The following is a 14,603-nucleotide window of genomic DNA, read 5'->3' as shown; positions in this document are numbered from 1 at the left end:
TCATACCATAATTCATTCAGCCATTTTTTATCACCACAAAGTATTATTACCATAATAACTCTTTTTCTATATCTATAGATATAGAAATCTACATAGATTCTAAATAGATATAATCTATATAGATATAGAAATAGACATATTCTATATATATATCTTCTTTCTGTGAACTCTTTGACATCAAAAGCCTAGCAGTTCTATCACTGAATCAAAGGGTATGCATAGTTTAATAACTTGTAGGGCATAGCTCCAAAATTACTTTTTCTAGAATGACTGAATCAATTTACAGCTCTATCAATAGTAAATTAAAGTGCTGGTATATGAATGTAATAGAATACTATTATGCCCTAAGGAATGACAAAAGGAATGGCTTAAGAGAAACCTGGGAAGACTTCTATGAATTGATGAAAGGTGAAATTAATAGAACTAAGAGAATACTTTTTATGAAATAAGAATAACATTCTAAAGACAAACAATTTTGAAAGCCAAAAGAACTCTGGTTAATACAATAACCCATCACAATTATAAAGGATATGTGATGAAGTATACCACTTTTCCTGACAGAGATACAACATGCAGAATAAGACAGGCAGAATTTTTCTTGATTGACTATATAAATTTGTTACAAAGGTTTTTGTCTCACGGGAGTTGGGGGGGAAGGGGGAGAAAAGAAAGTAAATACCTATTACTTGAAAAAAATTAAAACCAACAAACAGTTATATGTAAATTGTTCTTTCTGATAAGGAAAAAAAATAAAGGAGTTTCAACGTATTGAGAAGGATGAACTAACTGTTCCCCAAGGGAAAAAAAAGACTCACATATGGTATTTATCACCAATGATGATTGATGGCACAGCCTTTAGAAAAGTAATGTGTGGGAAACCAATAGTTAGCTAAAAAATGTCATCAGGGATTAGAATCTGGCTTTCAGATGATAATTGACAACACTGACGTTGAATTCAAATAAAAACAGAGATCACTAAATCATACATAAGGCTCCCTGTAGGCTGCAAACTGATGTAGAAAACCACAAATTAACATTTTCCATGATTTACTGTATTTTTATTTTGTTAAATATTTCCCAATTTCATTTTAATCTGATTCTGACTATATCCACTTGAATTGTGGGTTATATAAGACTTGTTTGACACCTCTGATTTAAGAGAAGAATGATACAAGGGACTTTTAGTAAGGAACAAAACAAATCAAAATTTCCAACCTTCTTTTCATTTCTCATCAGCTACCAGTGTCACATCTCCCTGAACAATCTCATCATCATGGAGACTGCTTCAGTTTAGTTCCTCAATGTCCTCAGAAGCCTCTTTCCTCTGACTGGAGGGCTAGATGGAAGAGCAAAAAACTCTTCCCAAAACCTCCCTTTATAGAGGACTCAGAATTTTGAGCTCTTCCTCCATTTTCCAACAGTTGTTCTGTTTAGTTACAACTCCATCAACATCATGCCTCCTTCTCCTTTTGAACATCTTTTAGTGTACAGTCTTCTGCCACTGGACTGTAAGTTCCCTGAGGTCAGGGACTGTCTGTTTTTCTTATTTATATCCCTAGCACTTAGTGTAGTGGCTGGCCCAAAGTAGGCACAATGTTTACTTTATTGTATTATATGAATCAAATCATGAGAGTCAGGAAAAAGATATTTGCTAATGATTTATCTGGTTAGAACAACTTTAAAATGAAAAGGCAGGAATGAGAGAAAGCCTCAAGATATAGCTACCTATTCAAAGGAAATCTATTCAAGGGGCACATTTAAATATGAAGAATAAACAGGTATATGAGGGAGTCATAGGGTCCAGGGAGAAAAAGGAATAGGAACAGGTTTTTGCAGATCAGAGAGGGAAAGCTTATGACACCGAAAGAATAGCAGAAGACGTACTCAAGAATTCAGAAGACTATGAACAGGAAAATAGGCAGAAATCATACTTTGACCTTAAGATGCAACAGAGTGGACCCCATTCCTGACCTTATCAGCATGGAAAGCTCTTTATAGTTTGCTTCTTGGTCAAGTACAGAATTTGAAGCCTGAATTTGCTCTGATAATCAGATTTTCCCATTTATTTCCCATTGGATTTTGTTTCTCCTGGTACCAACCCAGTCTGGTTCTTCAATTTACTATTCATCTTCTCCTAACTTATACCACACTTCTTCTCTGGATAGGGAATGTTGTTTGTCCTTCCCAACTAGAAAGCTGCCTAATTAGCTATGTATGTCTCAAGGTAAAATATTACAATCTAATATATCACATGGAGAGAGTAGCAGACTAGTATTTCACAAAAAAGTGATATTTATATATATTGAAATCTATGAACCTGAGAAGGAAAGCATGATATAATACATTTTGTTGAAGTTCTAAGGAAGAAAAAAACAAGTGATATTAGCGTAAGAATATATGTCAACTATAAAAAAAATGGAAGACAAATTTCCAACTTAAATCAAAGAGTCAAACAGTGGCAGAACAGAATAATGACACAGAACCTGAATGATTTATGTACTAATATGCTCTCTCTGCCAAAAGTGCAGCAGTTGAAAAATTCCTTTGTCCTACTGATAGGTTATAATGGAAGCGATTCTGATCACAAAGGAGGATTACTGGAGAAATGGCAATGAGAACCATGGAAATCAGTCACCTCAACAGTTTAGAGTTCATACAGATAAAGAGAAGAACAATGGGTCATCTACAGTACATTCTAGTTTAGAGTTCAGATATAGGCTAGAAATGTCATGGTCTAAAACTAAAAAAGTAAAAAAACAGGTTAAAGAAAGATAATTGCCTCTCATGAAGATAATCAGAAATAATCTAAGGAGGAATAAATGGACAAGACTGATGTGGCTACACAGAATACTCATTAAAGACCTCAGATTTTAAAAGGATATGTAGAGGAAATAAAAGGAAAGTTAGGTAACTGAGGATAAATGCAAAAGAGAGGTACAGTCTTGTGTGAATAATGTAAGGAAGTATAAAGTTAAGCATGAGCTGAACCTTGAGACGAAATACTAAGAACAATCAACAAAAGAGAATGAAGGAGAAATGTTGGAGGAAAGAGGAAGATCAAGAAAGAAATAAGGTCCCCTTTTGAGAGAAGGTGAGATGATGATAAAGGACCAAAAGTATGTAGCTCCTAATTATCTTTAGAATGAGTAGGATAGAATAAAAATTAATAGTAAAAACTGAAACCCAAGATAAGTGCCTTCAATGAATGAGTCTGCTGGTAATCCACATGGCAGGGTGTTTGGCTGCTTAAGCTCTGTGGTTGATCTCTGAGGAATTGTGGCAAAAACAATTACCAGAGCTCCCTAACAGAAATTCTGCATAACAAACCACTGTCCTAATTTTATATATTTCAGACTATAAGCTGTGGTACTTGACAATGGATTCTTGGCAATACTATCAGAGTATTTAAGGTGTGGTTTATAAATATTTAGGAAGAGATGAGGATCAGAAGTCAGCCTGAGTTGAATAATACAATTCATATCACACTAACTTCACTTCTTATTTAACACAATTATAAGTCTATTAAATAAAGAGACCATTATACATAATTCAGTTATGTAAGTTTTTCTGCCATATCCTGGGAACCAGGAAAAGAGATATGAACAGAACAAGTAGTCAAAGGACATGAACAAACAGTTCTCAAAAGAAGAATTAGAAATATTAACAACTAAATAATAAAAGAAATGAGAATCAAAACAAGTGAAGTTTTACTTCATATAAACACACAAATTGGCAATATAATAAAAAAACTAGCTGAAGAAAAATTGAATGTTTAGCCTGAAAAGATGACTTACTAATAATGAAAATTAAAATTATCAATAATAATTTGAAAGAAGTAAGATCTTCAAGAACAAGGTCTAGTTGTTTTTTTTAATCTTTCTTTCTTTCTTTTCTTTTTTTTTTTTTGGCTGAGGCAATTGGGGTTAAGTGACTTGCCCAGGATCACACAGCTAGGAAGTGTTAAGTGTCTGAGAGCATATTTGAACTTGTGTCCTCCTGATTTCAGGGCTGGTGCTCTATCCACTATGCCACTTAGCTGCCCCAAGGCCTAATTTTAAAAAAATTGCTCCAATAACTATAGTAAGTATTAAATAAATTTGCAGACTGATGAGTATAAGAAATATACAATAAGTAATCAGATATAAAATTACTTATATTTATAAGGCATTTTAGGGTTTATATAACATTTTCAGATTCAATGATCAATTTTCTAATTTTATAAAAAAGAAAACAAAGCAGAAAAGACAGAGTGGAAAAATGAGAGAACTAGATAAAAACTAAGGTGTCTCTGAATTTTAATTTATTGTTTAACTCGAGTACCTTCTAAACACAAGTGAAAAATTTGAAACAGCAAATAGTAAATTCTTTAATATCAACTTTCCAAGTTCATCAAACATACAATCATTAGTTATAATGAAGCAAAATAAAATGAGGAAAAATAATTTAAGACCAGCCCATTCACATGTTTGTCTCAAAAGTTTCAAAATTTTTCCTATTAACATGTAACCTTCTGAATTATTAAAAAAGAAAAGAAAAGGTAGTAGTGGTACCCCTGATACTAGTTTAAGTGAACAAACAAAAACTTAACTCTGTTTTAAAATAAGCACTAAAGGTAAAGTTAGTGTTTCCAAAAATAACAACAACAATAATCCTACTATGAAATGAATCCAACCTAAATTGCTAAAACATTCAAAATAGTAACATTTTAAAAATGACTCCTACTTACTTCCAGGCTCCCAAACCAGCCTGCCAACGATCTGCAAACATGAGGACTAAATTTAAGACTTTCATTATAGCTTCCTTCACGAAACTCACCTGTTTAGAATTAGGAATATAAACATAAACATTCATTTTGATGGCTGGGACTTTAATAATTTCAATCCAAAGAAGACAGGATCATTTTGTATTCATTTTAAATGAAATGATAATTAACCATTACATCAATATTTACTAAGCAATTACTGTATCTAAGGGACTGAAAATTCCATAGATTAAATTAAGTTAAAACACTGACACAGGAAAAGAGAGATAATGATGTTATCAGCACTATGTTCTAACAAATCAATCCATCATCTCCTATTAAATAAGTATATATTTCCTATTATAAGTATAAATCACTTGCAATAGGGAGGCAATGTCAATGCATTGACACTTGCTCAAAGTTACAAACTCATACACAATTGGAAATATTTCTAAACTATGCCTCTACCAAATGAAATTTTTTTTTACAAATAAGGAGGAAAAAAAAATTATTTATTTACAAATAAAAAGCTAACTTTTATAAAAAGACAGAACATTTCTCCCAGAACATAACCACTTGAGTATATGAACCCTAGTAGCCTTTTAATTATAACTTATCAAAACCAGATAAATGGTTTGATTATAAATTCCCAGGACAATTTATTACCCTGATAGGCAAGTTATCTCCAGTTTAATTTGCCACTGTACCTTTTCTCTCAGAAGACATCGATCATGAATTGTAGACAAATATCTATAATGAATTTTAATCAATTGATCCAAATCCTTTGCTTCTTCTACTTGGTGCTGAAATTCCAGACCTGTACTATGAAGAATCTTGGAAAAGAAAAATAAGCAGCTTTAGCTCCTCAGATTGATGGGTTTTTTCTCTTCTCTGAATTTGTATACTTGTTGTGAAATCTTTTACTATTTTTTCCAATTTCCATTTCAAATTCATCCTGAAAACATTTAATTTTGTAAAGCTTTACAAAATAAATTATTTGAGGTTTCCTACACTATTTGTTTAGAATATTTGACATGACACATGATTGATATTAATGGGGATTTACTCAAGATACATATTTTGCACAATGTTATACAAGTGCATATAACTAGAAATACTCTGTAACTATGTCATTAACATAAAGTCAAAATTACTGTTTAATAAAATAAGTCTTATTACTTTGTAGCTCTACTTGGTGGAGAGGGGTAAAGAAGAGGTGGTGATAATGATGTAGGTTTTGTTTTTGAATGAAATCCACTATAACGCAGGTTGATCATACATCCCAATAACCAAAATTGATCACAAAATGATTCTGAGTTCTTTCAAAAAAAAAGATATATCAACAAAGAACAAAGATTCGCCAAACTTGAGGACATTCAAATAAATATGCTATAGGCTATAAAGACAATTCCAAAATGAGTTTCAGAAATAATTCAATTAAGGATAAACAATATTCAAAAAAATACTTAGTCTCCTAAAATTGCTTCTTGTGAAAGAAAGATGCTCCTTTAGATTTAAAATTTTCTTGAGAAATCAATCACGTTACTTTATAATTACATATTTAAGTATCCTGTGCCTCATCTAGAATATAAACTTTTAGAGGGAGTATATGATCTTATGAGAAATGCTAAACATTTCCTTTTAAATCTGTAATAAGAATGAGAAATGGAATGAAGCATTGGAGGTACATACCCTAGTCATGATGTAGTTATGCAAGCTATTAACAAAATGCATGAGTTTCACTCTCAAAAGAAACATTCTATGAATTTGTTGTTTTACAGGTTCCTTTTGTGGTCCAAATTGAGCAACAGGGTCTGGTTCAAATAATGGTCCTTCTTTAAATGGTGGTTTTTCTGCAGTACTAACCAATTCTAGAAAAGAAAAAAAAAGACAGTGGGTGGGAAGCTCATCTACATGAAGTTCTATCTTTATCATTACAGATAGTAATTCTGACTGACGTAGTTATTTACATTTCAAAGAATGTACAAACAATAATACTTTGAAAAAGACTAAGAAAGAGGTTCAAATTTCAATGACTTGGGAAAGGAAGATAATGAATTTTCTCATTCCTCCTTTATTACTGTTATATAAAAAAGGAAAACTCACATTTCATTAACATTAATTTCTCATCTGAAAAACAACTTAGGCAATGCCTCTATTCGTATCAACCAGATAGAAAAGCTTTCTTGCTAAATTCTAAATTATGTTATAGCATTTCAGTTTTATTTTTGCCTAAACATCCCAGATAATTTATCTTCAACTTTGCATAGTGTGTAAAATAATTGATTAAAAGGTATCATCTCGAGGCAGCTAGGTGGCACAATGGATAGTGTGTCAGTCCTGAAGTTGGAAAGATCTCAGTTCAAATTCGGACTCAGACACTTAATACTTCCTAGCTGTGTGACCCTGGGCAAGCCACTTAACCCCAATTGCCTTAGCCAAAATAATAATAATAATAAAAATAAAAAATAAAATAAAATAAAAGGTATCAGCTCAGTGTGTATATAGAAAATGTCAAAGACAATATTCCAAATACTTTAATTTTTGACAATACTTTATTTTCTTACCATCAAATCGTAAAACATCTAGACTGTATTTAGCCCATTTTATTTGCAATAAAAGAAGAAACACCTGATTATAAATTTTTTGGCATTCTAAACTTATAACAATATCCACAGGCCAAGGAACCTAGGAAAAGAATAGGAAAAGTAAATGGAAAATAATGTTCTCCTGAATGATTTGTAAGAAAAGGCAATTTTTAGGTAATCAAGATAATTATATACCTTATAACTCAATGTTAGGCCATCCAAGATATGAACAGGGAGTTTCTTCTTAGTGGGGTCAACATTTTCAAAAGATATTGATAAGCTAAAGAAAGAAACTTCAAAGTTTAAGTTTATAAACCTATTTTATGGCTATCCAAAATATTTTTTAGGAAATAAAATTACTTAATCATCTTAAAATATAAAACCATTCAGTTTTTTCATTTACTGAATTACCTTTTTAATATAGTGTCAAAGACAGAAAAGCTAGCATTAATTATAAATAAATATTCCAGAAGATTCTAATTAAATATACAACAATCATCAATCTAAATATATACTATATATATACATTCAACTCTTAAAATATACATTGACACATGTGTCCTAAATTGAAAGGTAAAGAAAGAACCTCCAATTTACCCTGTATATATCTTTATTCATAGTTGTTTGAATATTTTCTCCCTTATTCAAATATGAGTTCTTTGAGGCAGAGATTGTTTTTTACTTTTTGCATCCCCAATGTTTAGCTATTTGGCACATAGTAAGCATTTAATAAATGTTTTTTGTCTGACTGAGGAAACTTGAGGGACAAAGAATTTAAAGTACAGTTAGTATGTGTTGAGTTTGAGATATCTCAATTGGAAATTGAGGGGACGACCATCAATTGGGGATTGTTCAATAAACTGGAGTGGGTTTATGATGGAGTATTATTGTTCTATGGGAAATGATGAGCAGGATGCTCTCAGGAGAAAAAAAAAATCCTGGCCAGTCCTCCATTAACTCAAGCAAATTTGTACTATATACAAAGTAATAGCAATATTCTGGGATGACCAGCTGTAAATTACTGTGTTATTTTCAGGAGTACAATCATCCACAACTATTTTGAAGAACTTAGGATGAAAAAACATGATCCATACTCAGAGAAGGAAATAACAGAGTCTGAATAAAGATCAAAGCATTTTCTATTTCTCCCTCCATCTCTCTTTCTTTTTAACTTAATTTTTCTTGAGGGTTTTTATTTTCATTAGGTTGGAAGATCTATGGTTTTTTCCCCCCCACAACCTGACTTTTATGGAAATGTTTTGCATACCTTTACAAGTGGTTTCTTAATTGTGGATGGGATAAAAAAGAGAAAGTAGAACTTAAAAATTTTAGGAACAAACGTTAAAAAAAAATGTAATGAGAGAGAGGGGGAGAGAAAGAGAGAGAGAGAGAGAGAGAAGCAGACAAGTGCTGGGTTTACAAGTTTGGAAGTCATCTATAAAGAGACTATAATTAAATCCATGGGAGACAGTAAGATCATAATTAAGAAAATGAAAGGAGAAAAGAGAATTCCAGAAAGAGCCTTGGAATGTGCCCAATTAGGGAAGACGCTATGAATGATGAACCAACAAAGAAAAACCGAGAAGTAGTCATATAGCTTTTAAAGAGAAGAGAATATATAGGACAAGATGGTGATCAGCAGTGTCAAATACTACAGAGATTAAGAAGGAGAAAGACTGATAAGAGGCCATCAAATTTAACAATTCAGGAATCATTGGTAACTTTGGAAGGGTCACTAGAAGTCAGATTGCAAAGAGTGGAGAAGTGGGTGAAATCTAATATGAAGACAGCAAGTATAGTCTTCCCTAACAGTTTGGCTTTGAAAGGGAAGAGAGATATATAAGAATAGCTTGAGGAGAAAGCAGGGTCTTAGTATGGACTTTTTAAGGATGGGGGAGATAGGAATGTGCTTGTAGAATCATAATTCTATCATTAATAAAAATGACTAAATATAATTTATTCCAGCTAATTTCCAAAGAAGAAAAGAATTACAGAATCCATAAATCATAAATTGGTTTTTATGTCACTTCAGGGAATTAAAAGATACCATATTGGAGACAGAGGTTTTAGAGATTTAACTACGCCTCATGTAGGAATGTCTCCTAAAACTCTAAGAGTTAGTCAAACATTTTTGGTGACAGTAAATTCAACGTAGCACATAATGACCCATCCCATTTTTGGACAGTTCTGATAGAAAATTCTTTACATTGTGCTTCCTGATAACTACCAAACTTTGTCTCTACTTTTCTCTTTAACCATATATAATAAGTCTCAGTGGATAGAATGCTGGGCCTGGAGTCAACAAGTCTCATCTTCCTGAGTTCAAATCTGGCCTTGGACACTTATTAGTTGAATGACCTTGGCAAGTCACTTCACACTGCCTTTGTTTCCTCGTCTGAAAAATAAATTGGAGAAGGAAATGGCAAACCATTCCAGTATCTTTGCCAAGAAACCCTCTTGCTCCACCAAAAAACCCCATCACAAAGAGTTGGAAATGACTGAAATGACCAAATAACAACAAAATCATGTCAACCACTAAGTCTTTTCTTCTTTGGATTAAATATATGAAGCTACATATATTTCATAAATATAAATGAATTCTAAGAGTCTTGTAAGACACCAGATTTTTGTATCAGCAGAACTTTTATTCATTGATAATTTGCATAAAATATAAGCCCTTAAAGATGCATTCTCAAATTCAGCAGTATAATATGTTAACTATCACTCCAAAGTCTTCAAGGATTTTTTTTATAATATATTATCTATAAGTATAATATCACCCTCCACATACCAGAAAGCCAAGAAGACATTCTACCCATGCAGACACTATGACATACTAAGAAATATTGGCTGTGTGACACTAAGAAAGTGACTTTAGGCCAGAGCTTCTTAAACTTTTTCCACTCACTACCTCTTTTCCTTGAAAATTTTTTATGTGGGGCAGCTAGGTGATGCAGTGGATAGAGCATCAGCCCTGAAGTCAGGAGGACCTGAGTTCAACATAACCTCCTAGCTATGTGACTCTGGGCAAGTCACTTAACCCCAAATGCCTCAGGAAAAAAAAAAAAAGAAAAATTTCTATGTGACCCTGGGTATATAGTATACAAAACATTTACTGATAATAAATCATAATTTCATGACTCCCACATTCAATTATGAGACACATATAAGGTTGTGACCCACAGTTTAAGAACCTGAGATTTAGCCAATTTTCCAAAATTATAAACTGTATGGGAAAAAGGGCCAGAAAGAGGGGAGAGAGTATAAGGAAGGGAGAAAAGAGATGATGGGGGAATGAAAGGAAGAAGAAAGGGAGACATAGAAACAGATAGTGAAGAAGAGCAAACCTAGTAAAATTGAACTCAAAAGACGTTTAAAATATACATGGATATTATGACATGTGTGTCTTAAACTGAAAGGTTAAAAAAAATTCATATGTTCTGTAAGGAATGACCAGCAGGATGAATACAGAGAGGACTGGCAAGACTTATATGAACTGATGCTAAGTGAAATGAGCAGAACCAGGAGATCATTATATACCTCAACAACGATACCGTTTGAGGATGTATTCTGATGGAAGGGGATCTCTTTGATAAAGAGAGCTAATTCAGTTTCAATTGATCAAGTATGGACAGAAGCAGCTACACCCAAAGAAAGAACACTGGGAAATGAATACAAACTGCTTGCATTTTTGTTTTTCTTCCCGGGTTATTTATACCTTCTGAATCCAATTCTCCCTGTGCAACAAGAAAACTGTTCGGTTCTGCACACATATATTGTATCTAGGATATACTGTAACCTATTCAACATGTAAAGGACTGCTTGCCATCTGGGGGAGGGGGTGGAGGGAGGGAGGGGAAAAATTGGAACAGAAGTGAGTGCAAGGGATAATGCTGTAAAAAAATTACCCTGGTATAGGTTCTATCAATAAAAAGTTATTAATTTAAAAAAAAAAGTAAAATAATGTCTGAAAACAAATTCTAGAGTGAAAAAACTAAAAAAAAAATTTAAAAAGTTCATAATGGTATTCTTTCATGATTGCATTAATATGAAATGTCCCATATTTTACCGTGAACTGTCTTCTGTGTAACGCTGTCCAACTGCTTCCTGGAGTTGAACATTAAGAAAGGAAACATTCTGCCAGGTTTCCTTTTCTCTTATTTTGTCAAAAATTGATGTGTAAAAGTCATACATTGTGTCTCCAGCTTCAAGTAGGAAAAAATTTCTCATTGCCTGTAGATATTCAACCAATCTAAATGGAAAAAATAAAAGACAAAAACAACTTATAAAAATATCTTGAATTCACAAGATTGGAAGCATGAAACATTTTGCTCTCTGTATACCACGTCAAATTAAATAGAATGACAAAGTTATTTGCATTACTTAATTATAATCAGAATATACTGAAAAATGTATTGAAAGATAAATTGTTCCAAACACCACAATTTTAAAATGAATTCAAAATTGGGAAATAACCTGCAATCACACTCCTTGGACTGCATTTAAACTACAATAAACAACCAACAATTTTAAATTATGACCATTTCCCATCTTACTTGTAATCTTTCTTTAAAGTTTGCATTAGATTTCCACAGCATTTCAAATACTGCTTATCAATATGAGGGTAAAGGCAGGATCTCAGGGTTAGTTCAAAAGTCTGGCACGTCACAGATTCAGATGATCTGTCCATACAAATATCACCACAAGTGAACTTTTCATGAAAGTCACTCTGCTCCAAGTACAACCTTCAAAATAAAAATATGAATCTTGATTTTTTACTACTACCATCAAATTGGATTATTTAGATTCAACAATGCATGAATTTATTTTTATGCTCACTTATCTTTCATAAAAGTATCAAGCATCCCAAAAGCAAATCATACCATAAAAATATTACTTTAGTATGTGAAAATCTATTACCTTATAGCTCTATAGTTAAATTCAGGCATCTTTGGACATTTTAATTCTTTTGAGATCCTAGAGGCTAATTTAGGCAATAATAAGTCTAAGACATTAAAGTAGGCCTAGAAAGTTAAGTTTCTAAAAGTGCCATACTTCCATGCTACAGTTTACCCAGTGAAAGAATATCACTTAATATGTTATATAACATTTGTGCAGGATCAAAGACATCAGAAACTTCCCTATCCTAAAATATTTTCTTCTGTTATCTGAGAGAAAAAAATAAAGCAACAAATCTACATCAATATGCTATCAATTAATACTTCATAACAAACTTCACCTGAAGTAACAAAAATGCCAAATACATGCTGCTGAAAATTTTAACAATGCTATTCTCTTACATTCTTTAAACAAAAAGATTTGCATGCCTTGTGAATGTTTTTTAAAAATAAAAAATTCTACCTAACCAGTTACTAAACACTGCATAAACTTTGGGACTTATACAGTCATAAATCTGACAAGTTTGTGTTACCTTGCAAAGTTAATGGCCAGCAAGGGATCATGGACATCATCCAGCTCAAGATGTCTTTCTGCTATAGACTGCATCTTAATCAAACTCTCCTTGGTAGCCTGTTCTTCAGTGATGACTTCTGTAAAGGAATCTTCCCCATGCCGAAGTCGGGACTGTACAGACTCAAGAAACAGTGTGTATAAACTTTTTCTTTCTGCATCTGATGCACACAGGAAAATTATTTAAGATTAAAATTTTCCCTGGTAAATAAAAATGATTAATTCAAATAAGCAATTTCATATTAATACTGGCCTAAAGGCAAAAAGACATTCATTTTTAAATGTGAATGTAGAAGAATTTTTGTCATTATCATGATTCATGGACAGCACTAATAGGTTTTGTGTAAATGCAAAAAAAAAAAAAACTGCTTTGTGCTGAATAAATTTTCTCAGCATTTCTCTATAAAAGTATAGGACCATTTTAAATTACCACCATTAACATAAACATAACTCCCCAAAATTGTATGCATTTACAGTGGCAAAATGACCACAATGGAATACACTGTGTTAACATTCAAGGGGTCATACTTTTGTCTGCAAAAATTACTCAAGACAGTTGTCCTAGATAATTAGCTTGCCTATGGGGATTGTAGAGCACTCTGAGAAATGCCTGCAGGAAGATGGTTCATCTCCCTAGGGGAGTTATTTAATAGTGAGGATCTATTACTTAGAAAAGAAATATTTCCTCTGAGTTGAAAGAATGTTAAGATGTAAGCAACAAAAAATCTGCCATTAGAGTGATTTAAAATGGAAAACAACAAAAACCTCATGTCTACACTTTTCAAGAACCAATTCTCTTATTCAGATGCTAAAGTTGCTTATTTTTGTACTGCTTAAGCTGTATCAACAGTCAAGACTGTGGAGACTATCTCAAAATACATATGAAGGTCTAATTCTACCTGTAAATAGCAGACAAAACTGTCAGGATCAATGGGAATCTAGAGGAGCTAATTCTACATTTTCCCTATGTAAACACTTCTGTTTTCAATCCAATGCTTTATTTAGCTCACCTCATTAAAAGCTTTTTAGGGGGCTGTTTTTAAAAAAATGCCTTTGAGACAAAAGTGAATTATAGTACATGCACAATTCATCATTTTGCTTGTTCAAACATTGTTCCTAATGAAGACTGTGGCCTTTAAATAAACCACTTAAAATCTTACTAGAACCATCAACATTGGCATAATTTCCTCATTTGTGAGGGATGATAAACCCCCTGTAGTCTTAGTTATTTTAAAAATGTAATTCAAGCATGTATAATAGGACAATTTAGATTCTAAACAGTGAGTAGTTCAAATGTAGGAAAGTCTTAACTAGGACTCTACAGTTAAGTACAGAAAAATGAAAAACAAGCATTTTCACCTCTTGAAGCAGCTTGGTGTGGGGAACTATCTGAGCACTGCAAGTTCTTCAGTAACTGCATAGATTTCCCGGCCATTATAATGTGCTTTAAAACAGGTTTGAGGAAGGACACCATGGTGTGCTGCCTGCTTGAGGGAGCCTGATCACTGCCAGAACTGGCACTAGCATTATCACTCATTTTCTCCTCATTCTCTGTTTTCTCCGATACACTATATAGTGTGTATGTTGCATACCAAAAGTCTCTGTGATTCACTGGAACATTTTTGTTTCTAAAAAGAAAATCAAGATAATTATAAATTTTAAAATTCTACATACTAAGAAAAAAATGCACTTACCCATTTTTAACAAACTATATCTGCTCTTCCAGGGATCCCAAAATATATTCAGGAGCTGTATCCTCCACATTTATTTATTTATTTATTTATTTATTGCTGAGGCAATTGGGG

At 32.6% G+C, this 14,603-nt stretch overlaps 1 protein-coding gene across 2 annotated transcripts in view; it reads right to left on the bottom strand.

Annotated features, from left to right (window-relative positions):
- TUBGCP5 (tubulin gamma complex associated protein 5) overlaps positions 1-14,603 on the bottom strand; it is a 48,168-nt gene that overhangs the window by 5,714 nt on the left and 27,851 nt on the right. For both annotated transcript variants that reach the window (XM_051984630.1, XM_051984629.1), the window contains exons 13-21: positions 14,158-14,426; positions 12,761-12,959; positions 11,886-12,074; positions 11,399-11,581; positions 7,525-7,609; positions 7,309-7,429; positions 6,434-6,612; positions 5,449-5,574; positions 4,727-4,815 (exon numbers count right to left, since the gene is read on the bottom strand). In XM_051984630.1, the coding sequence (XP_051840590.1) occupies positions 4,727-4,815; positions 5,449-5,574; positions 6,434-6,612; positions 7,309-7,429; positions 7,525-7,609; positions 11,399-11,581; positions 11,886-12,074; positions 12,761-12,959; positions 14,158-14,426 (1,440 nt within the window). The remainder of the gene's footprint in view (positions 1-4,726; positions 4,816-5,448; positions 5,575-6,433; positions 6,613-7,308; positions 7,430-7,524; positions 7,610-11,398; positions 11,582-11,885; positions 12,075-12,760; positions 12,960-14,157; positions 14,427-14,603) is intronic.

Source organism: Antechinus flavipes, chromosome 3 (genome assembly GCF_016432865.1).
Source record: "Antechinus flavipes isolate AdamAnt ecotype Samford, QLD, Australia chromosome 3, AdamAnt_v2, whole genome shotgun sequence".
In the NCBI taxonomy this organism is placed as follows: domain Eukaryota; kingdom Metazoa; phylum Chordata; class Mammalia; order Dasyuromorphia; family Dasyuridae; genus Antechinus; species Antechinus flavipes.
This window is presented reverse-complemented; position numbering and strand designations above follow the sequence as displayed.